This window comes from Coregonus lavaretus (assembly GCF_964263955.1).
Source record: "Coregonus lavaretus genome assembly, chromosome: 26".
Lineage (NCBI taxonomy): Eukaryota > Metazoa > Chordata > Actinopteri > Salmoniformes > Salmonidae > Coregonus > Coregonus lavaretus.
Window position 1 is genome coordinate 30,244,168 of NC_140013.1, and position 24,824 is coordinate 30,268,991.

At 44.3% G+C, this 24,824-nt stretch overlaps 1 protein-coding gene across 1 annotated transcript; it reads left to right on the plus strand.

Moving 5' to 3' along the window:
* LOC311101844 (uncharacterized protein) lies at nt 1-23,174 on the plus strand. Its single transcript, XM_084143055.1, has 11 exons — nt 1-87; nt 5,774-7,551; nt 10,475-10,596; nt 10,764-10,890; nt 11,006-11,133; nt 15,545-15,722; nt 15,819-15,969; nt 16,354-16,421; nt 16,610-16,683; nt 16,807-16,872; nt 18,720-23,174. The coding sequence occupies exons 2-11, from the start codon at nt 5,799-5,801 to the stop codon at nt 18,780-18,782; spliced, it is 2,730 nt and encodes a 909-aa protein (XP_083999181.1). The 5' UTR covers nt 1-87; nt 5,774-5,798; the 3' UTR covers nt 18,783-23,174.
* Nucleotides 23,175-24,824: the final 1,650 nt, after the last annotated feature.

A 24,824-nucleotide genomic window follows, 5' to 3' on the forward strand; every position in this document is an offset into this window, starting at 1 on the left:
CGTTGGGATTGAGTCGGGCCCGGAATACGTAACATTATATCACGATAATTTAAGTCACCGTGGCGGCGCGGAGGACGCTTAAATACTGTAAGTATTATCCAGAGGTGCTAGTGTAAAATTGACAACCAGAGACCCACATAAGTATGTAGCCTGGCTAGCCACATCATTGTAACAATCTCAGGTTGTTTCGCCAGTTGGCTATAATGATGCACTACAAAGTGTTTCATTCCAATAAATGGAACAGTCGTTTCATTAAAGTGGTTACAAATGTATCGTCATTCTTGAAATGTGCAGCGGCTACAGCCCTTGTCATTGAGTGCATGTTTCACGCAGACATCGAACTATGTAGTTTATTCGGCGTCCTAAGATGACAATGGACTCAACATATAAATCACAATTTTGTGTCCATGAGTTTGCTTGGACGGATCATGTTAATTGCTAGCAAACAAGGTGGCTATCCACGATGTCCAGCTAGCAAACTAACGTGAAGGTTTCGAGGCCCACGCTGCAGAGTTAGCCTAGCATTGCCAGGCTAGTCTACATGACGACCACAATATCATAATGCACGATATGCGACGTTTGGTCACGAGTTACTGTCTCGACTCTGCCAGGACTCAATTTAAACGTTATTGCCGCTACATTGTAGCGAAACAATTTGTCGCGTGCATCGCAGCAACATTGTGAATGAAGTGTCAGTCATAGTTCAGACTCAACGAAGATGGCTAACCGTAGCCGAATGGAGGCTTAAATAAATTAGGCACGTAAATGCACCGTTTCGCCAAGATATCGAATATATAGTGTTTGGTTAAAGTATTGTCATTTTGTGATTTTAAATCGTGGTCCATGGGCCTTTCACGGTTTAATGAGTGTTTGTTACAATAGTGTTGGGCTAACTTGATACATTGTAAATCATCATGCGCTGCGGCCTACCATGCTTTTATTACTCAGTGTAGGTCATAGCTAGCAAGTTACCTAGCCCAAACACTCTGCCCTTATGCAGCTATTGCACAAACACTGGTAGCCTCGATACTTTGCCAGGGAGCCTACATTTAACCGCATAATGTGTCAGTCTCTGCTCTGGAATTACAATTATTAGCTAAAGCCTATGGTATAGGTTATCAAGTAGCGGTGCACAGGCTATTTCTGAAGCCCCATAGCAACGTCGTGCAAATGTAGCCTGCTCAATCAACCATAAAATATTCCCTGAAACGTTAATTCAGAGGCACTGTTTTATAGGACACAGTCGGTGTGCAATGAATCTGTTATGTAAATATTCGCCATCACATTAACATGATTATTATAGAGCCTACAATAAAATATTATTGGTCCCGCATTTGTGTGAACTGCTATGGGATTACTTCTCCTCGTAGGATAGTTTACAATTGAGGACTAGAAGGCTCTCGACTGGGGGAGAAGCGTTATTATCGTAGGTGTGTTTTACAAGGTTGCCTCGTATTCCCAATGCAGCATTGCTGTGTAATAAACTGCTCGTGGTCAGCTCATTGTATGGTTTGTAACATGTAAAGCAAATGCCGAGTGACCCTCCCCTTATCTACCTCCAAGGTCGTACAGCAGCGCAGCTTGATTCTTTCGAGTCTCCAGTCAGTAGGCAGGCGGTGGAGTGGAACACGCACAGAGAAAGAGACTAACTCATTTTATTAGGCCGCTGGAGTAACTTTGTGTAGTGGGCGTTATTCTAACCTTGTCAAAGGTGAACGTCAGAACAACTCATGACACTAGGGATTTTATTTTCTGAAGCACTCTAGCGACTTTTTCTTTTGAAAAACAATATCCCAAGTATACATACAGTAATATACACACGTAATGGTACCCCAACATATGTTTTGAGCAAAATCGTTTTTTAGTTTTTTACACAAGTGCCAACTTCAAGAGTTGGCCATTCAAGGAGTTGGTCTGATGGGTGCACTCTGATGTCATCCGCATCCCCCTTGCTTGCGGGAACAATAGAGGATCCACCCTGTCTTGTGCCATGTCATGAGGGTACCTGGACTACCTGTTGAGATGTGCTTTTGGTTAAGTAAATCGGGTGATAAATTAGGTAAAAAGGAGCTTGGAGTGCGTCTTTAACAAACAAGGCTAGCAAGGTGTCATGGACCTTCACATAGGGTCTGTCACTTGAAACGCTTGTGAAACTAGTCTGCATAACTAGAGGAATCTATGATGAACCAGCCTTGAGGTCCAGCATATAAAGTGATACTAGTTCCAGCATGTTGCTTAATCAGACATGGTATGATTTTATAGTGTGGTGTGTGTATTGTACTAAAGCTTTACTCCGCAAGATGCCCCTATTTGGCCTCATGCAAAACTGGTTAGACATAGCCCTGATCAGTTTGCTGTTTCATTCACATTAGATATATTCCACCATGTTGGTGGTTAGTATTGGAGAAATAATATAATGTTTATTTATCAGTCAATTTTAAGTTAAATGGTGCTGATTACATTGCCTTCATCCTGAATAGCCAATCAGTGAATCTCATTATAAATCCAGACATTGTTTTGACAAGGCTGGAACAGGGAAACTGGTGTGGGGCTAGGCTCAAATGCACAACTGCTAGGGCTAGGTTTCCTCTGCTCTGCATTATCAATCTGATGGTTGCGCAAATTATTAACTCTGGTGCTGTGATGATGAACAGTGTTGCAACTTGCAATCTATTCAGTTAAATAGCATTCTTCAGCACAGTATTCTCAAAATGTATCTTAAAATCATATAACGCCACTGTTCTTTAATTTCTATTGCATTAGACCTTCAATCCAATGTCTTCCATCCAACAACATTTGATCAGAAAATCCTATACATATCAATGTGAAACTCCAAAAGCTTTCTGCTTTTCTATCCAGTTTTATTGAGTGTGCTGTGCAGGCCACATATGACGGTGACATGTTTGTTTGTGTCTACCCTGGGGGTGGATGTTGCGGTTAGCTGGTTTATATAGGGACGCTTAAGAAGCCACAACTGGCCAGATGGGGCCATAGTGATGGTGGGCTTCTCTGGGATGGGGAGGGGGTGGTCCTGCCAGTCTTACCCTGTGTGACTAATGCTATCTGATTGACCCCTATCTAATCCCTGCCCTTCAACCATGAAGTCCCAGTGACTCCCTCCACATCACTGCCTTACTATATCCCGCCTGCAGGAATCCCACCATTGGAATTCCGGAAAGCCCCTCATGTCCAAAAATGATGGAGCAAATTGTTGTTTTAGTGGCTGGCTTTGTCGCCTGTCTGCTAGTTTAGATTTTGTATGATGTTTTTAGAATGCATACATTTGTTACAAAGGTGAAAGAGGACTGATGATGGCACTGTGTATTTCAGCCTACACAATAGTTTTAGTTAGCCAAAGAAAGCATACTACAATAACGTTTGGATATATGGTAATGATATAAGATAAGGCTACACAATAATTTATATAATTTGCTTATGGAGACTATTGAAATGGACAGCAAGGGATGTATAATTTACTAACCAGGACCATGCACCTTGCCATTCACTGTGGAACATGCCACTAAGGCTCTGTTTTGATAGGGAATCTACTGGGTCATGACGAATAGGGAGAACAGGTTTTGAAATGTGGAGTTACTAAGGCTGTGTTGACACAGGCAGCACATAAATGTTGTACCACTAATTGGACTTTTGACTGATCAGATCAGAAAAATATCTGATGTGATTGGTCAAAATACCAATTAGTGGGAAAATGATCAGAATTGGGCTGCCTGTGTAAACGTGGCATTGGTGAACTTGTCTAATAAGAAACCTTCGTTTTTGATCTCTGCCCTACTGAAAATGACCCGATCTTGGTTTCTCTGGAGGCATTTGAAGCCTACCAGTTTTTTCCCTGCACATCAACACCTTTACCTGGGTCAGTGTTAGGGCAGCCCACAATTCACCTCACCTAATCCCATGTCATTCATCTCCGAGCCTCTTAGAGGTGCATAAACTCTGTAAAACAAGATGCTCATTGAGGTTCTCACGCCTTCCGTATTGTCAGGTGAGGTGTGTGGAAGTTTCTAGGAAGTTATTAGTGTGTTGCTTCTGCTGCCCTCTGCTGTGTGCTGTTGTCCCTTGAAAAGGTGAAATACATAATGGACGCATACAAATGGCACTGGATGGCCCTCATTTTCTATCAGTTGTCTAAGAAAATGGCTAATTGCAATGGGGCAAGTTTCTGCTCATTGGAAAGTCCAGTCCGCCTCAGTTGTGGGGTATGAAGGAACTGAACTATGGTTAAAACCCCAGTGATTAGAGCCTCCTCACACACAGCCTCTCTGTGAATGTGACCTATCGTGGCCCCTGGCTGTCTACCTGTACAGTGCAGATGGACTGTTCTGCACGTTCCAGGCCATAGAGTTCAAAGTCCAGTTTCACAGTGACCCAGACCTGGCTGCTGTGTATGTGCCTGCTGTGTTTGTGTGTATTCGTGCTTGCTAAGGGACAGTGGAGGCCCAGCTGTCACACACCCTAGTAGGCTGGGAGAAAGAAGGGAGGGAGGCGAGGGAGTCACCCCTGTGATGCGTTCCTTCCTTCTACAGTCTGGGTCTGTTAAGGAAAGGCATGCACAGACTTCCTTTTTTAACATCGAGTGCTTCGACCAATCAGCAGCGGAGGAGCTGGGCATGCCCAGTAGGTACTGGGAGGTTTAACATTAGCCCTGATGGTGGCACAGCTTCTCCTCCTGCTAGAAGACTAGATATTTGTGTTGCAGCTTGGTTTAGCTCAGAAGTAGAAACAAATATTACTTATAAGCCACAGGAGTGGGAATTTCTCTGTTTGAACGTTTTTCAACGAGGCAATAGAAAACCGTGGTGTGACCGATGTCCGGTATCAAGCTTTTACAAGCATGTGTATGTTCATTCATGTCAAAACAAGAGCATCTTACGTTCAGGAGCTGTTGTCAAAAGTGCTGTGTCTTCAGTGTCGTATGCCTTGATTAGTCCTGTGTAGCTCAGTTGGTAGAGCATGGCGCTTGCAATGCCAGGGTTGTGGGTTCGATTCCCACGGGGGAACAGTATGAGAATTTTTTTATGCACTCACTAACTGTAAGTCGCTCTGGATAAGAGTGTCTGCTAAATGACTAAAATGTAAATGTGTGCATCCCAAAGCATTGTGCAGCTCATCAAGTGTATGTGGGTGTGGCATGAGATAGAGATGGCTTGTGGTAAATTTGCATGAATGAATTTACTACTTTACTATAAGTCATTTGTTAGTGTAGGCCTTTTCACAGGAGTAACGCCTTATCAGGTTTAATTTCTGTGGTTTCTTTGAAGCTCTGCTCGCACCTGTCAACTGTCATGATGGTTTCTAAAGCATTTATTTCCTTAAAGCCTTTTTGGCAAGTATTTTTGGCTACCATAGGACAGTTTCCTTATGATCATCCCATTTTGTTCTCCCAGTGTCATGCGTATTGTCAGAGCTGTGTGAACAGGGCTGATCCATTTGGAATGTATTTGTCACTCACACACCCTTCTAGTTGCTATGGGTGTGATTACACATGTACACACTACAGCACCATAGAATACCTGCTATAGTCTTTACACTATCATAATACCCAGAGGTATTATGCACCTCGCAGGCCTATTTTGTGGGATAAGTGTCAAACGAGACCCTTAGGCTATTCAAAATGTTAGCAAGTTTGTCTTAACTTAATATCCTATTTGACAATATAGTCCTGAACTCCAAATGAGTGAAACTGAAAGACGCACATATCTCCCTCCAATAAGCTAACCTCTGCCTTTCTCTCTCTCGCTCTCCACACATACAGGTGTAGCTGCTAGGGTCCTGAGGAGATGCCACTGAGGTTCCGGTCTATTGTCCCGTACACGCTGCCTGGAGTGCTGGCGCTTATAGGCTGGTGGTGGTACATCTCACGCAAGAAAGAGCGAATCACCAACCACGACACCGAAGAGGGGGCAGCGGCCATGGGCCTGCTGACGTCCCCGGCCCCCAGTGAGGGCAGCAACGGCCTGGTAGAGAAAGGGACAGTGTCCCCCTGCGGTACATCCACTACCCCAACAACCAGCAACAGCTGCAGAGAGAGAACAGCCAGCAGCAGAGTCCGACCACCCAAGGACAAAGAGCAACGGTCAACAGAACAGGAGGTAGTAGCACAGATTCACATCTCAGGCACTAAGGCCCAGGCAGTAGAGGTACAGAGTACATCCTGTTCACCCACAGAGAGGCTAGATGCTTCCCACCACCCAGACAGAGCCAACGCAGTCACAGACACTGGTGTAGAAAGCTGCCAACAGACACCCAGGAGCAGTTCTTCTCCCGCAGCCTCGCCTTTACCAACACAGACCAGGGAGGAGAGCTCAGCTCCCCAGGGAGATCACAGGGCCACTGGGCAGAGCCCGCCAGCCGCAATTGCCTTGATTACAGAGCCGGTGAAATCAACGGTTACCGAGCAGGTCCCTGCTCCAGTGAAGGAGGCCATCGCCACAGCATCAGAAGCACTTGTACTCTCCCAGACGGCCCACGCCACAACTAGTTCCTCCACAGCAGCAGACCTGATGAATGCAGAGAGGCCCGAGCCAGAGGGAGAGGTGGCAGCAGCACATGAGGCAGCAGTGGCCTTCACGCAGAACCTGCAAGTGGAGCTGGTGGCTAAAGATGCCCTCCCGGTCCCCTCCAGTAGTACCAAAGATGAGCTGCCCTCCTCGCCTGTCGTCCCAGCTGAGATGCCGGCCCAGGCCCTGAAAGTAGTCACACATGAGCCCATCTTCCCAGAGACCCCCACATCATCGCAGGGCTCCTACCATGCTGTCATGACCAGTACTCCGGCCTCCCCAGCCCAAGGCCCCCAGCAGGAGAACGGGGCCCCCGGCAGCACTGAGGAGCTGGAATACCTTGCAGCAGGTCTGATCACTGAGGTCATCTGGGCAGCCACCCAGGAGGTCCTCAGTGTTACCTCCTGTCCAGAGACCCGGTTTGGCCAATCCACCGCCGAGCCCAGCTGCAGAAGCACCCCACTGGCCAATGGGAGGCCATGCTCTGAGCAAGAGCCACTCACAAGGAACATGGAGGAAGGGCCTTCCCCAATAAGCCACGCTGAGACAGAGTGGAGGGAGCAGCAGAAAGAAGGGATGCCTAACGGTTGCCCGCCCGCCCCGGCGTGGGAGCCAATGGGGACAGAGAACGTACTGTGTAACCCCTGGGCAGCAGCAGCATCCTTGCAGGAGGGGAGGCAAGAGGCCAGCGGCGTGCCTAGCAACCTGGACAAACTGAAGGGAGACGAGGGGGTGATGGTGGCAGAGGACTCAGCCTGCAGTACGTGCCACTCTGAGGATGGGGTCAGCAGTGAGGACCAGCAGAGCAGGGAGAGCCGGGAGGATCTGATCCAGGTGTCAGGGATGTCTGAGGGGGAGGGTGGACTGGGTGGTCTGCCCCAGGCCCCAGAAGAGGTAGTGACCGAGGCAGAGGTGATGGCAGCCCTACCAGGCCACGTGCTGGGGACTGTTGGCGAAGTGAAGAGGCTCAACGCCATGGGCCTGAGGAACGGTTCTCATGGGATGAGTGAGACTGAGACCGATCAGTCTGGAGGTAGGACTACAGACCACACCCTGTAGTGGAGTCAGGCTCATAGCACACCCCAGCACTGATTTACACATGGCTCCCCTCAGCTGCTCAAATTCCCAAACAGAACACACTTACGCTCGTGGACACTTTTCTGTCGTAGAGTCTCACTTCCCTACGTGGCACTGAGGCCTTTTGTTTTTCATTATTTTAAGTTTTTCCAGACAGATGGGCAAACTGAGGGAAGAACAAGAGAGCCTTCTGTGTCAGCACAGAGAGACATTTGTTAAACATTAGATTACGTCTAACAACATTAAAAAGCTGAGGGAAATGTTGCACAAACTAAGTGTTAATCATTTGGAAAGTCACCGGCTTTGATCTTAGATCTGGTAAAATAACTCTATTCAGAAGTAGGCAAGAGTGTGTGAATTGGGGGAAGGGAATTTAACACACTGCTTTCCAATTCCAACTATTGTGGCAAAAAGTAGCTGTAAGAGTAAATTACTTTAGTGGGATAAAACTAAGGAATGCTTGCAGAATCATATTGGGCTGTTCTGTTGCCACCAGCAAAGAAAAGCATACAGTTGAGCATATCTCCTCATTTGAAAATAATTTAATGTAATATATACATACATACATACATACATACATACATACATACATACATACATACATACATACATACATACATACATACAGTGGGGAGAACAAGTATTTGATACACTGCCGATTTTGCAGGTTTTCCTACTTACAAAGCATGCAGAGGTCTGTAATTTTTATCATAGGTACACTTCAACTGTGAGAGACGGAATCTAAAACAAAAATCCAGAAAATCACATTGTATGATTTTTAAGTAATTAATTTGCATTTTATTGCATGACATAAGTATTTGATCACCTACCAACCAGTAAGAATTCCGGCTCTCACAGACCTGTTAGTTTTTTTTAAGAAGCCCTCCTGTTCTCCACTCATTACCTGTATTAACTGCACCTGTTTGAACTCGTTACCTGTATAAAAGACACCTGTCCACACACTCAATCAAACAGACTCCAACCTCTCCACAATGGCCAAGACCAGAGAGCTGTGTAAGGACATCAGGGATAAAATTGTAGACCTGCACAAGGCTGGGATGGGCTACAGGACAATAGGCAAGCAGCGTGGTGAGAAGGCAACAACTGTTGGCGCAATTATTAGAAAATTGAAGAAGTTCAAGATGACGGTCAATCACCCTCGGTCTGGGGCTCCATGCAAGATCTCACCTCGTGGGGCATCAATGATCATGAGGAAGGTGAGGGATCAGCCCATAACTACATGGCAGGACCTGGTCAATGACCTGAAGAGAGCTGGGACCACAGTCTCAAAGAAAACCATTAGTAACACACTACGCCGTCATGGATTAAAATCCTGCAGCGCACGCAAGGTCCCCCTGCTCAAGCCAGCGCATGTCCAGGCCCGTCTGAAGTTTGCCAATGACCATCTGGATGATCCAGAGGAGGAATGGGAGAAGGTCCTGTGGTCTGATGAGACAAAAATAGAGCTTTTTGGTCTAAATACCACTCGCCGTGTTTGGAGGAAGAAGATGGATGAGTACAACCCCAAGAACACCATCCCAACCATGAAGCATGGAGGTGGAAACATCATTCTTTGGGGATGCTTTTCTGCAAAGGGGACAGGACGACTGCACCGTATTGAGGGGAGGATGGATGGGGCCATGTATCGCGAGATCTTGGCCAACAACCTCCTTCCCTCAGTAAGAGCATTGAAGATGGGTCGTGGCTGGGTCTTCCAGCATGACAACGACCCGAAACACACAGCCAGGGCAACTAAGGAGTGGCTCCGTAAGAAGCATCTCAAGGTCCTGGAGTGGCCTAGCCAGTCTCCAGACCTGAACCCAATAGAAAATCTTTGGAGGGAGCTGAAAGTCCGTATTGCCCAGCGACAGCCCCGAAACCTGAAGGATCTGGAGAAGGTCTGTATGGAGGAGTGGGCCAAAATCCCTGCTGCAGTGTGTGCAAACCTGGTCAAGACCTACAGGAAACATATGATCTCTGTAATTGCAAACAAAGGTTTCTGTACCAAATATTAAGTTCAGCTTTTCTGATGTATCAAATACTTATGTCATGCAATAAAATGCAAATTAATTACTTAAAAATCATACAATGTGATTTTCTGGATTTTTGTTTTAGATTCCGTCTCTCACAGTTGAAGTGTACCTATGATAAAAATTACAGACCTCTACATGCTTTGTAAGTAGGAAAATCTGCAAAATCGGCAGTGTATCAAATACTTGTTCTTCCCACTGTATATATAAAATACAGAACAGTATGGAGGCTAGTTACCCTTCATAGTGTAGGATGAAGTTAGTGCTTAGATACTCTTCTACTAGATACCACCCTGAGGCTATAGGGACTCTAACTGTGTTTGGGGAGCCGTACCTTTTGTTTAGGGGGCAAGTTGTGATGTCACAAACGGGAAGAATCACACCTAAAGCTGGGTGTTCCTGAAAAAGTTAGAGGTCACATTCACACAGAAGGTGAAGAATCACAACAGTCCAGTGTCATTGTTTTTGGTCTGTCAGAGCAGCACTGTGATCAGATATGCCTGGTAAGAGCCATGGTGGTGTGTGCACGTGTGGGTGGACTTTGGATTAATGTCAGTTAGTGGTCTTATTCCCTGTGTGTGTGTGTGATTGGGTAACAGCTCTTTGACGTATGTGTGTGGAGGGTTGAAGTGGGTGATCTGTTGAATGTCTTAAACTTTTGAGTTGTGTGTGTGTGTGTGTAAATGTGCACCCGTGTATCAGTTTCTTAATTTTATTTGGTATTTTATTAGGATCCTCTGGACCTTTTATTTATCCAGGTGTGTGTTTATGTGAGAGACACCTGTCTTGTTTTGGTGTGTAATTGTGAGGTGAGTAAAATACCTGTCTGACTCAGAACTGTGTGTCCAGGCTCGGATGTGAACAGTATGGACTCGGTGGACAGCGGCTGCACCATGGGGGCTAGGGACAGTGGCAGCCCTGCCATGGGTATGGGCTCTGAACTCATCGTTTGGGAGATTGAGGTACCAAAGGTGAGCCTGCTCCATCCCAACACACACCACAGGGACTTGACTTATTGACTAGTATTCAGAGGAAATCCCATAGCTCCTTAGAAATGAGTCTCTTATCACATTCATTCTAACCCAATATCTCCTTTTAATGTGTTCTTCCGTCTCTGTTCTCTCCCTCTCTCTCTCAGCATCTGGTGGGTCGGTTAATTGGGAAACAGGGGCGATACGTGAGCTTCCTGAAGCAAAGCTCTGGTGCGAAAATCTACATCTCCACCCTGCCTTACACTCAAGAGTTCCAGATCTGCCACATAGAGGGTGAGTGGGGTAGTCCTCTACCGTCAGAAGGAGCATATGAGTCACTTGACTGTAGATAGTATACTGGTAGTATAATTCTAGTGTTTTAATTTGTGTGTGTGTGTGTCCCTACTAGGTTCCCAGCAGCAGGTGGACAAAGCGTTGTCCCTGATTGGGAAGAAGTTTAAGGATTTGGACCTGACCAACCTGTATGCCCCCCCACCTCTGCCACTCACGCTGCCCTCGCTGCCCATGACCTCCTGGGTAATGAAGCCTGGAGGGTCTCTCTCTGTCTCTCTCCATCTCTCAAATCTGTTCAAACATGTTTTATTTGCACGACAGTTAAGGTCCTGCTAATTGATTTCAAGACTTCAAGACCTGCTAATTGATTTCAAGACTGCCCTGATGGCTTCTCCTTTGAAAGTTAACTGAGGATAATAGCGGACGATATTGCCACTCCTATTTGCCATATTTTCAATTTAAGCCTACTAGAATGTGTGTGCCCCCAGGCTTGGAGGGAAGCAAAAGTCATTCCGCTACCTAAGAATAGTAAAGCCCCCTTTACTGGCTCAAATACCCAACCAATTAGCCTGTTACCAACCCTTAGTAAGTAATTGGAAAAAATTGTGTTTGACCAGATACAATGCTATTTTACAGTAAACAAATTGACATCAAACTTTCAGCATGCTTCTAGAGAAAGACATTCAACAAGCACAGCACTTACACAAATGACTGATGATTGGCTGAGAGAAATCGATGATAAAAAGATTGTGGGGGCTGTTTTGTTAGACTTCAGTGCGGCTTTTGACATTATCGATCATAGTCTGCTGCTGGAAAAACGTAGGTGTTATGGCTTTACTCCACCTGCTATATTGTGGATACAGATTTACCTGTCTAACAGAACACAGAGGGTGTTCTTTAATGGAAGCCTCTCCAACATAATCCAGGTAGAATCAGGAATTCCCCAGGGCAGCTGTCTAGGCCCATTTACTTTTTTCAATCTTTACTAATGACCTGCCACTGGCTTTGAGTAAAGCCAGAGTGTCTATGTATGCGGATGACTCAACACTATACATGTCAGCTACTACAGCGACTGAAATGATTGCAACACTTAACAAAGAGCTGCAGTTAGTTTCAGAGTGGGTGGCAAGGAATAAGTTAGTCCTAAATATTTCTAAAACTAAAAGCATTGTATTTGGAACATATCATTCACTAAACTTCAAACCTCAATTAAATCTTGTTATAAATAATGTGGAGATTGAGCAAGTTGAGGTGACTAAACTGCTTGGAGTAACCCTGGATTGTAAACTGTCATGGTCAAAACCAGATTTGATGGGGAGAAGTCTGTCCATAATAAAGCGCTGCTCTGCCTTCTTAACAGCACTATCAACAAGGCAGGGCCTATAGGCTCTAGTTTCATCGCACCTGGACTACTGTTCAGTCGTGTGGTCAGGTGCCACAAAGAGGGACTTAGGAAAATTGCAATTGGCTCAAAACAGGGCAGCACGTAGCAAACATGAATAATATGCATGTCAATCTCTCCTGGCTCAAAGTGGAGGAGAGATTGACTTAATCACTACTTGTATTTGTGAGAGGTATTGACATGTTGAAAGCACCGAGCTGTCTGTTTGAACTACTGGCACACAGCTCGGACACCCATGCATACCCCACAAGACATGCCACCAGATGTCTCTTCACAGTCCCCAAGTCCAGAACAGACTATGGGAGGCACACAGTACTACATAGAGCAGGGGTGTCAAACTCATTTTAGCTCAGGGGCCACATGGAGGAAAATCTATTCCCAAGTGGGCCGGACCGGAAAAATCATGGTATATATATAACTTAAAAACAACAACTTCAGATTATTTTCTTTGTTTTAATACGATCAACATACAACATAAAGCTGGAGCCTGAGGACAGTGTGTCCAAAATAGTACAAGCACAACATCACTATTAATCATAAAACACGTCAAGTTTATTTGAAAATTCTAAAGAAAAAGAACACACAAACACACAATGCCTCAGTGATTAACAGAACTGTTTCACAGATCACAGAACTATATCAGGGTGTCATTTCTCGGGCAGAAATGTAGATAAAAATAATGAAATCCTGTTCCCCAAGCAAGTGCAAGAACCACAGAGTCAAGAATAGGTTAAATATACAAATAAAATAAAATCAATTAAAAACAATAGCACATCAACATAAAAACATATAAACATAAAGCTGGAGCCTGAGGACAGTGTCCAAAAGCACAACATCACTATTAATCATAAAACACGTCAAGTTTATTTGAAAATTCTAAAGAAAAAGAACACACAAACACACAATGCCTCAGTGATTAACAGAACTGTTTCACAGATCACAGAACTATATCAGGGTGTCATTTCTCGGGCAGAAATGTAGATAAAAATTATGAAATCCTGTTCCCCAAACAAGTGCAAGAACCACAGAGTCAAGAATAGGTTAAATATACAAATAAAATAAAATCAATTAAAAACAATAGCACATCAACATAAAAACATAAACATAAATCTGAAAGCGTTGCTCAAACTCCCGTAACAGTCCCGTTATTTTATCTTTGAACCGCTTCATGTCTGCCACATGTTGGGTCGCGCACACATTTTTCAGACAGGGGAAGTGAGCTGCATCACCACCGGCAAGTTGCGTCTCGCACAATGACAGCTTCAACTTGAAAGAACGTATGCTGTCATAATACTGCGTGACAACTTTATTGCGCCCTTGCAGCTGTTTGTTCAAGTTATTCAGGTGCTCTGTAACATCCACCATAAATGCAAGGTCCTGCATCCATTCTGCGGAATGAAATTCTAACACTGGTTTGCCCTTTTCTTCCATGAACTAACTGTTCAATTTCTTCTCGTAAATCAAAGAAACGCCTCAGCACAGCACCTCGGCTTAACCATCTTACCTCAGTGTGGTATGGCAGGCCATAGATGTGGTCTTTCTCTCTGAGAAGGCTGTCAAACTGACGGTGATTCAGGCTTCTGGATCGGATGAAATTAACAGTTTGGATTACCACCTTCATGACGTTATCCATCTTTAATGACTTGCAACACAAAGCCTCCTGGTGCAAAATACAGTGAAAAGTCAAAAAATCACGTCCTCCATTTGCAGATTGCACTTTCTCTCTGAACTTTGTCACAACGCCTGCTTTTTTCCCGATCATTGAGGGCGCACCATCTGTAGCCAGGCTGACAGCGCGGGACCAGTCCACTCCGACCCTGTCCAGCGCGCCGACGAGTGCGGTAAAAATATCAGCTGCTGTCGTTGTATCTGTCATCGGCACGAACTCCTCGGTGACGGTTAATGTGTCATCAACTCCGCGGATGAAAATGGCCAGTTGTGCAACATCTGTAATGTCCGTGCTTTCATCAATTGCAACCGAAAACGCAATAAATGACTTTACTTTTTGCTTCAACTGGCGGTCCAAATCCACTGAAAGATCGGAAATCCTGTCTGCAACTGTGTTTCTTGTCAGGCTGATATTTGCAAAAGCCTGCCGCTTTTCAGGGCACACAATCTCCGCTGCCTTCATCATGCATGTTTTTACAAATTCACCCTCACTAAATGGTTTTGAAGCCACTGCGATTTCATTAGCAATGAGGTAGCTAGCTTTCACTGCAGCGTCACTGATGTCTCGGCTGTGAGTAAACACAGACTGCTGTTTCTTCAGACCCGCCAACAGTTCATTCACCTTCTCTCATCTCCGCTGTCCTTGAAAGTTGTCATATTTGTCGGCATGAAGACTCACATAGTGGCGACTAAGGTTATATTCTTTCAGCACTGCAACATGCTCTGAACACACCAAACATACAGCTTTCCCATTCAATTCCGTGAATAAATAGGATGACCATTTTTCTTGGAACACTCTGCACTCTGCGTCCACTTTTCTCTTTTTTGACAGAGACATATTGGGGCAATGAGGGTGCCAAAGCACATAATGTTAAAAGTAGAAGCCGTAATAAATATCGCGGGCAAAACAAAGTAGCTCATTGGCTGCACGTGCTTGACCTACTTGCTCTGCCCCGGTATAAACAGTTTGCTTGCTTAACACAATTGCTATTGCGCCATCCAGTGGACGCAATTGGAACAGCAGTTTATTTTATTGAAAAATTGCAGCGCATTCTTATACTTTACAAAATATATATATATATATATAATAATAATAAAAAAATATATATATATTTTTTTTTCACAATCATCTCGCGGGCCGGATTAAACCCGTTTGCGGGCCTGATCCGGCCCGCGGGCCGTACGTTTGACACCCCTGACATAGAGCCATGACTACATGGAACTCTATTCCACAATCAGGTAACTGATGCAAGCAGTAGAATCAGATAAAAAAAAAAAAAAAAAGATAAAAATACACCTTATGGAACAGCGGGGACTGTGAAGCAACACAAACATAGGCACAGACACACGCATACACACACATGATAACGTACGCTCTATACACGCGTACACATGGATTTTGTGTGGTAGTGGAGTAAGGGCCTGAGGGCACACACTTATTAGTGTGCTGTGAAATCTGTTATGAATGTATTGTAATGTTTTTTTTTTAAATGTATAACTCCCTTAATTTTGCTGGACCCCAGGAAGAGTAGCTGCAATGGGGATCTATAATAAATACAAACTTAACTCGGTTTCCTCTCTCAGCTCCTGCTCCCCAGCGGTGTGACTGTGGAGGTGATCGTAGTGAACGTTGTGTCAGCGGGTCACCTCTTCGTTCAGCAGCACACACACCCTACGTACCACGCCCTACGCAGCCTGGACCAGCAGATGTTCCTGTGCTACTCCCAGCCAGGGACACCCACCCTGCCCTCGCCTGCTGAGGGTAAGAGACCCCCAAGGAGGGACGTGTGTGTCTGGATGTTTTTGAACCAGGTGTGTGTGTGATCCAGACTCGATGCTCTCCCTCTCTCTGTCTCAGTGGGGGTGATCTGTGCGGCGCCGGCGGTAGAGGGAGCCTGGTGGAGAGCCCAAGTCATCTCCTTCTACAAAGAGACCAACGAGGTTGAGATCCGATATGTGGACTATGGTGGCTATGACCGAGTGAAGATCGACACACTACGGCAAATAAGGTTGGCCCCCCTCAGACACAAATGACTCTGGAGGCTGAAAAAAGCATGGATAGTTGATGCACGTTTTCAGGGTTGTGGGCAAATTTTTTCCAACTCAGGTCTATTCAGAAAAAGTTGTCAAAACTGAAATTCAGAAGAACTGGAATCTTTACATACTTTCAAAGCTGTTTTCATAAAATGTTCCTTCATTTCTTTCCTAAATTGAATTGAGTTTAGATAAAATAGACCCCAGTACTCCTATGTATTCGTTCAACCCTTTTTGTTTGAAAATTGTGACCCCCTCTGGTCAAAAATAGTTGTATCATATATAATGTTATGTAAGAAGGTATGGTGGGTCTTTCTACAAACTGACTGACTGTTCTTATGTAAAACCCTTATTTTCAGGTCGGACTTTGTAACATTACCGTTCCAAGGTGCAGAAGTATTACTGGACAACATCGCCCCTCTTCCAGGTAATGTCATTTAATTTAGCTATTTGACATGGTATCACTTTACAATTGCGATAGATGTCTTATTCTCAAGGATGATTTCCAAAATCAAGAAACAAATCCAATTGAATGTAAAACTGTTCCGAAGTCATCCTGCCTGTGGAAGGTTGTCAAATCTGCGTTAACACATCTATAAATACATCCATCCACAGGAGAAAACAGCTTTTCAACCGAGGCCACCTCTGCACTGGAGGAGATGACGAGAGGGGTAGCACTGCTTGCACAGGTAAACAAAAATACAACATCCAGATAGCTGGAAGGCACTGTACTGGAAGGCACTGCGCTCTACAGTAATGCACGCTTCACAGAAGGTAATTTGTTGCTAACCTGGCTGTTTCCTCTCTTCCAGGTCACAAACTACGACAACAACACTGGTCTCCCATTGGTCCAGATGTGGAACATGGTTGGAGAAGAGGTACGTTCAAATTGATCATGGGATTTGGCATGAAAATGTTTGAAATACTACAATGTAATTGTAAAAATGTCAATTTGGTAAAGTGGATAGTCTTTCATTGTGGTGTATGGTTCATATACAGTGGGGGGAAAAAGTATTTAGTCAGCCACCAATTGTGCAAGTTCTCCCACTTAAAAAGATGAGAGGCCTGTAATTTTCATCATAGGTACACGTCAACTATGACAGACAAATTGAGGAAAAAAAATCCAGAAAATCACATTGTAGGATTTTTAATGAATTTATTTGCAAATTATGGTGGAAAATAAGTATTTGGTCACCTACAAACAAGCAAGATTTCTGGCTCTCACAGACCTGTAACTTTTTCTTTAAGAGGCTCCTCTGTCCTCCACTCGTTACCTGTATTAATGGCACCTGTTTGAACTTGTTATCAGTATAAAAGACACCTGTCCACAACCTCAAACAGTCACACTCCAAACTCCACTATGGCCAAGACCAAAGAGCTGTCAATGGACACCAGAAACAAAATTGTAGACCTGCACCAGGCTGGGAAGACTGAATCTGCAATAGGTAAGCAGCTTGGTTTGAAGAAATCAACTGTGGGAGCAATTATTAGGAAATGGAAGACATACAAGACCACTGATAATCTCCCTCGATCTGGGGCTCCACGCAAGATCTCACCCCGTGGGGTCAAAATGATCACAAGAACGGTGAGCAAAAATCCCAGAACCACACGGGGGGACCTAGTGAATGACCTGCAGAGAGCTGGGACCAAAGTAACAAAGCCTACCGTCAGTAACACACTACGCCGCGTAGGGACTCAAATCCTGCAGTGCCAGACGTGTCCCCCTGCTTAAGCCAGTACATGTCCAGGCCCGTCTGAAGTTTGCTAGAGTGCATTTGGATGATCCAGAAGAGGATTGGGAGAATGTCATATGGTGATGAAACCAAAATAGAACTTTCTGGTAAAAACTCAACTCGTCGTGTTTGGAGGACAAAAAATGCTGAGTTGCATCCAAAGAACACCATACCTACTGTGAAGCATGGGGGTGGAAACATCATGCTTTGGGGCTGTTTTTCTGCAAAGGGACCAGGACGACTGATCCGTGTAAAGGAAAGAATGAATGGGGCCATGTATCGTGAGATTTTGAGTGAAAACCTCCTTCCATCAGCAAGGGCATTGAAGATGAAACGTGGCTGGGTCTTTCAGCATGACAATGATCCCAAACACACCGCCCGGGCAACGAAGGAGTGGCTTCGTAAGAAGCATTTCAAGGTCCTGGAGTGGCCTAGCCAGTCTCCAGATCTCAACCCCATAGAAAATATTTGGAGGGAGTTGAAAGTCTGTGTTGCCCAGCGACAGCCCCAAAACATCACTGCTCTAGAGGAGATCTGCATGGAGGAATGGGCCAAAATACCAGCAACAGTGTGTGAAAACCGTGTGAAGACTTACAGAAAAGGTTTGACCTGTGTCATTGCCAACAAAGGGTATATAACAAATTATTGAGAAACTTTTGTTATTGACCAAATACTTATTTTCCACCATAATTTGCAAATAAAATCATATAAAATCCTACAATATGATTTTCTGGAATTTATTTTCTCATTTTGTCTGTCATAGTTGACGTGTACCTATGATGAAAATTACAGGCCTCTCTCATCTTTTTAAGTGGGAGAACTTGCACAATTGGTGGCTGACTAAATACTTTTTTCCCCCCACTGTAGCCCTAGACATTTCAGGTAAACATTCAGATGATGGCTGGCTAACTACACTGTCGGTATCAATGATGTTGTTTTACACTAATATGATGAATCTATCTTTCTCCATCTTGCTCTCTGCTTCCCTCCAGCTGGTATCAGTGAACCGCACACTGGCAGAGCGAGCATTGGGTACCTGGGTGGACAGCTTTTGAACCTTGCTGCCCCACCCCCACCCCTCAACCCCTTCTCAGCTCCACCACACCCCTCCTAGACCCCTTCTTCTCACCTAATCTCTGGAGTCTGACCCCACCAGCCCTCCAGAAACAATCCATAACACTTCAATGGAAGAACACAACCACTGGATTTGGGAATACTTTCTTTGTTTGATTTTGTTTGTTGGGTTTTTACACCACGTTTCAAAAAGGAAATTAAAAATGGTTGTATGCAGAAAAAAAAGAGAACGAAGTACTGCTTCAGAATAAAAGTATCCTCTCCTCTCCTCCCCCACACACCAAAATAACGTAAAGGGAAATAAAGTACTTGTACATTTTTAAAATAAATCTATATTGTAACTAAATAAAGGTCGATCCGATTTTTCGTCCTACCTGACGTTTCACTCCACAGCTTTGCCTGTTGATTCTCATCATGCTGTGGATGTATAACTCAACTCAATAGAAAACACTGTCTGTCAATGGAGAACTAACCTCACTGTCAGCTGTAACTACATATATACACTTGTATAGTGACATCAAAGGAATTGGTCTGTGAAGACTGGGCTAAATGTGAGGTTTCTAGATTATTGTACGTAGTGCAATAGCCACAGTCTCCATTTAATGTGCTGGCTGGCTGTGTCTCGTCGTTCCGTCCCATCATGACAGCCGTGGACATACAGGCCTGGGGGGGCTAAGAATGGCGTCTGGATTCACGGTTGTGACTAACGCCCTCGTCTGTGGAGACAAAATAAATGTAGATCTCAGCTTTGTTGGTGCTCACCACAACTACAGTCAAGGAACCGGATGGGGTGGGGGTGAGTCCTGTCGCCGACCCCCTGACCTGTGTGACTGACTAGGAGAAGGCGCAGAACCGGGGTCCCAGGAGTTGTGTGAAGGCCTGCTCATCTGCCCTGGCCTCTCCAGTCCGTACAACACTGTGGCCTTATGGAGAAACCAAATGGGCTTCCTTTTCTGGGATCTCCAACTGATCTGCAAGCAGACCAGCCTGACCCCTCCTCTCTCCATCTGTGTGGCCCGGGGTGTCACCATGCAATCGCAGGTTGCCTTCACCGTCTATCCATCGTCCTGCCTGGCATCACAGCTGGTGCCCCCACCACTACATTTCAGATCCACTACTGTTATCTGGAGCTGTAGAGTCTGGGACATGGCATGGGGCTGGCTGTCTGGGACATGCAACGGAAGGGTAGGGGTGCACTAGCGCCACTCTTTTCCCTCCCCCTCGACTGACTCCAGGGGCCTCGTGTAACTCTTGGTGCAGCTGTCTAAAGACTTCAAAAGAGCAGACACCACCGTGCGGTAGTATTGGTGTGTGGAAACACTACAACCACGGACAGTCCTCTGATACCTGGCCTGGAACTCTTACAGAACGGCTTTGAGTTAACGTAACTTAGCCCTGCTCAGTCGGGATATGCCCAGTGCTTATATAAAAAAAATCAGTCTGTCTTCTAATATGCATGTTAACCTGCCCAGGTCTGTGTCCCTCTTATGGTCTTCACTGTGTTTTCTCCTACATACTGATCCCGTAACATTATTACACATTACATTTGTGTTGCAGTTTCCATACTTAAAGCAGTTTAATGGATCCAAAATGAAGTCTTGCGGACAACTCACTCACTCTGTTTGGTACCCAGAGGGTTGGAATGGGTTTTTAGGCCCTTTGCACGGTGGGAAATGAGGTCCTTGAAGGTACCGGTCCTTTTCACTCAGCAACGTATGAAAGTACAGTGCAGTACAGAGAAAGTGAGCCATGAGGAATTAGTCTCTCACACTGCAGATATTATTGTAATAGATACAGTGCATTCGAAAAGTATTCAGACTCTTTAACTTTTTCCACATTTTGTTACGTTACAGCCTTATTCTAAAATGGATTACATTTTTTACAGCTCCAAGACAGGATTGTGTCGAGGCACAGATCTGGGGAAGGGTACCAAAACATTTCTGCAGCATCGAAGGTCCCCAAGATCACAATGGCCTCCATCATTCTTAACTGGAAGAAGTTTGGAACCACTAAGACTCTTCCTAGAGCTGGCTGCCTGGCCAAACTGAGCAATAGGGGGAGAAGGGCCTTGGTCAGGGAGGTGACCAAGAACCCGATGGTCACTGACCGAGCTCCAGAGTTCCTCTGTGGAGATGGTTGTCCTTCTGGAAGGTTCTCCCATCTCTGCAGCACTCCACCAATCAGGCCTTTATGGTAGAGTGGCCAGACGGAAGCCACTCCTCAGTAAAAGGCACATGACAGCCTGCTTGGAGTTTGTCAAAAGGTACCTAAAGGACTCTCAGACCATGAGAAACAAGATTCTCTGGTCTGTTGAAACCAAGATTGAACTTTTTGGCCTTAATGCCAAGCGTCACGTCTAAAGGAAACCTGGCACCATCCCTATGGTGAAGCATGGTGTTGGCAGCATCATGCTGTGGGGATGTGTTTTAGAGGCAGGGACTGGGAGACTAGTCAGGATCGAGGGAAAGATGAACAGAGCAAAGTACAGAGAGATCCTTGATGAAAACCTGCTCCAGAGCACTCAGGACCTCAGACTGGGGAGAAGGTTCACCTTCCAACAGGACAATGAGGAGTGGCTTCGGGACAAGTCTCTGAATGTCCTTGAGTGACCCAGCCAGAGCATGGACTTGAACCCGATCGAACATCTCTGGAGAGACCTGAAAATAGCTGTGCAGCTCCCCATCCAACCTGACAGAGCTTGAGAGGATCTGCAGAGAAGAATGGGAGAAGCTCCCCAAATACAGGTGTGCCAAGCTTGTAGCGTCATACCCAAGAAGACTGCTGCCAAAGGTGCTTCAACAAAGTCCTGAGTAAAGGGTCTGAATACTTATGTAAATGTGATATTTCCGTTTTTTATTAATAATACATTTGCAAAAATGTCACTGTTTTTGCTTTGTCATTATGGGGTATTGTGTGTAGATTGAGGGGGGAAAAACAATTGAATCTATTTCAGAATAAGGCTGTAATGTAACTATGGAAAAAGTCAAGGGGTCTGAATACTTTCCGAATGCACTGTAGCTTTTCTCAAAGCTTCATACTGTAGCTTTGCTTTGGTCTTGTTGGGTTTTGCATAGGAATTAATTGCTTTGTCATTTATTGAACCAAATAAATGTTTTACATGTTTATCTGATCATGTTTCCTGATGGGTGTCCTGCCCACTGAGGCACAGAGGGCAGCTCCCACCCAACCCCCATCTGGGTGCTCTGCTTTTTGGTGTCGGAGACATTATTACTGTACTTCTAGATGTGGAGCGCTCATCTGTTCTGGCTCGTAGCCTCACAATGCATTTTAAAATATATATTTTTTAATAAAATCACTGCTTTTGAATTTGTCCTATCATCTGCTAATCATACCCACTTGAATTGGATTGCTCTGGTAAAAAGGCAGCTTCCGTCCCTCTGCTTGGTCTTGTTGTGGCAGAGTTGAAGTTAAGAACAGGATAGAGTATGGATCTTACCTAACGGTTTCCCTTGACTGTATTCCTGCATTACTATTAAAACTGACAGCATTGGCATGTAAACAACATTACAAAGGACTTACCGCCTAAACATATTGATCACATAAGTTAACTGCACTTTCTCAACCTTGCTACTAGTGAAGTATACATTTCACAAGTTTTGTGGGATAGATTGAACCATGTTTCAGGAATGGTTAGTTATGAGGTCGTTTCACATGCTGCTAGTTCAGAAGGCAGCTGTTACAAGGTGTTTAAATGTCAGTTATTAGTCTGTCCAATGTTAGTACTCTATCTCCCCTACCCTATAACTGCTAATGTTTGTGGAACCATAGGAAGTCAGGGATCTAGCTACTAACTTACTACAAATTCAAGGGACTTACATGTCAAGGCTAGCTAAGGTTAGAGTCACAAGCTGGCGTGGGGCAGCAGCCATATTGTTTGAGCTTGTCAGCCCCTCAACTTCATGTTTAAAAGAGCCATTTCAACCAATGTCCTCTCCTCCTTGATTCCAGCTTGGTTATGTCACAATCAGTATAGATTAATTACTCCATTGATCCAAATGACACCCATCTGCCCTGTCTCTCAAACTCCTTTCATGCTTGATCAAACCAGAATTATCTAGACATGTGCAGGTCTGTGTAAATAAGATATTTAACTGTACTTTTGTATAACACTGGAAACAAAGGGAACATGTTTTTTTTGTTTTTGATTCACCCCTTCCAAAAAAGCTCATTGTTCTGTCGGTAGGACTGGTTTGAAGTGTTTGCTTAGCTAGATAATTAATAATTTGATTATTTAAATGAGTGTAAGCAATCCTGCCTAGAGCATTTAACATGTACAGGTCAGTTTTTGCAAGGCTCATCAAAGGTTTGATTCTTGGTTGTACAGATCTATAAAATAAAGTTATTAAATGCTACTGTTCTGTTATGAAATGTTCTGAAAATGTATGATTGTCTTACATTACACCCTCAATGTGGAGGTGAAGATCTACTGTACATGTTCATTATGTCCAAGCAGTGTCAATTCAATACTCTCAAATGCACAGAATCACATACAGCACTTTGACAACTGCTGATGTAAAAATGGCTTTATAAAATATGTTTTATAGAAATTTGATAGCAAAGAGTTCAAGGGCAACTCCACCACTTTTCAACCTAATTTTTATTTTCTCCAGCACAATACCATTGTTTACATATGTGTAAATGGTGCATTTCTACATTTTATAGAAAAAATATGAAGTTTAGAAGTTCTACCCGATGATATCAAAAGTTAAAACATTTGTAAAAAAGTGATTTTCAAACGCCATGAGATTCGTGGTGATGTGGGGAGCAAAAAAAGACCCTCCCTCTGGCTAGAAACTTGTTGCAGGTTTTGAAAATCACCTACCCTGTGATATCAGAGGTATTTTTTTATGACCTTATCTTTTTAACCACAGATCATAGCAATTCACCATTTCACATATGTAGACACTGGTATAGTGCTGGAGCTAATAAATATGAGGTTGAAAAGTGGTGGAATTGACCTTGATAATAATACCATTTATTTTTGAAAGTTTTTTGGTGTTTGCAAAACGCTCTATTTACATGTATTCCTTTTGGAGGTTGCATTGGATAATACTCTTATTGCAGGACAAAGATCATACTGGCTTGGTTTTACTCATACAGTGGCTTGCGAAAGTATTCACCCCCCCTTGGCATTTTTCCTATTTTGTTGCTTTACAAAATGGAATTAAAATTGATTTTGTTGGGGGTTTGTATCATTTCATTTACACAACATAACTACCACTTTGAAGATGCAAAATCTTTTTTATTGTGAAACAAACAAGAAATTAGACAAAAAAAACAGAACTTGAGCGTGCATAACTATTCACCCCCCCAAAGTCAATTCTTTGTAGAGCCACCTTTTGCAGCAATTACAGCTGCAAATCTCTTGGGGTATGTCTCTATAAGCTTGGCACATCTAGCCACTGGGATTTTTGCCCATTCTTCAAGGCAAAACTGCTCCAGCTCCTTCAAGTTGAATGGGTTCCGCTGGTGTACAGCAATCTTTAAGTCATACCACAGATTCTCAATTGGATTGAGGTCTGGGCTTTGACTAGGCCATTCCAAGACATTTAAATGTTTCCCCTTAAACCACTCAAGTGTTGCTTTAGCAGTATGCTTAGGGTCATTGTCCTGCTGGAAGGTGAACCTCTGTCCCAGTCTCAAATCTCTGGAAGACTGAAACAGATTTCCCTCAAGAATTTCCCTGTATTTAGCCCCATCCATCATTCCTTCAATTCTGACCAGTTTCCCAGTCCCTGCTGATGAAAAACATCCCCACAGCATGATGCTGCCACCACCATGCTTCATTGTGGGGATGGTGTTCTCGGGGTGATGAGAGGTGTTGGGTTTGCGCCAGACATAGCGTTTTCTTCGATGGCCAAAAAGCTCAATTTTAGTCTCATCTGACCAGAGTACCTTCTTCCATATATTTAGGGAGTCTCCCACATGCCTTTTGGCGAACACCAAACATGTTTGCTTATTTTTTTCTTTAAGCAATGGCTTTTTTTCTGGCCACTTTTCAG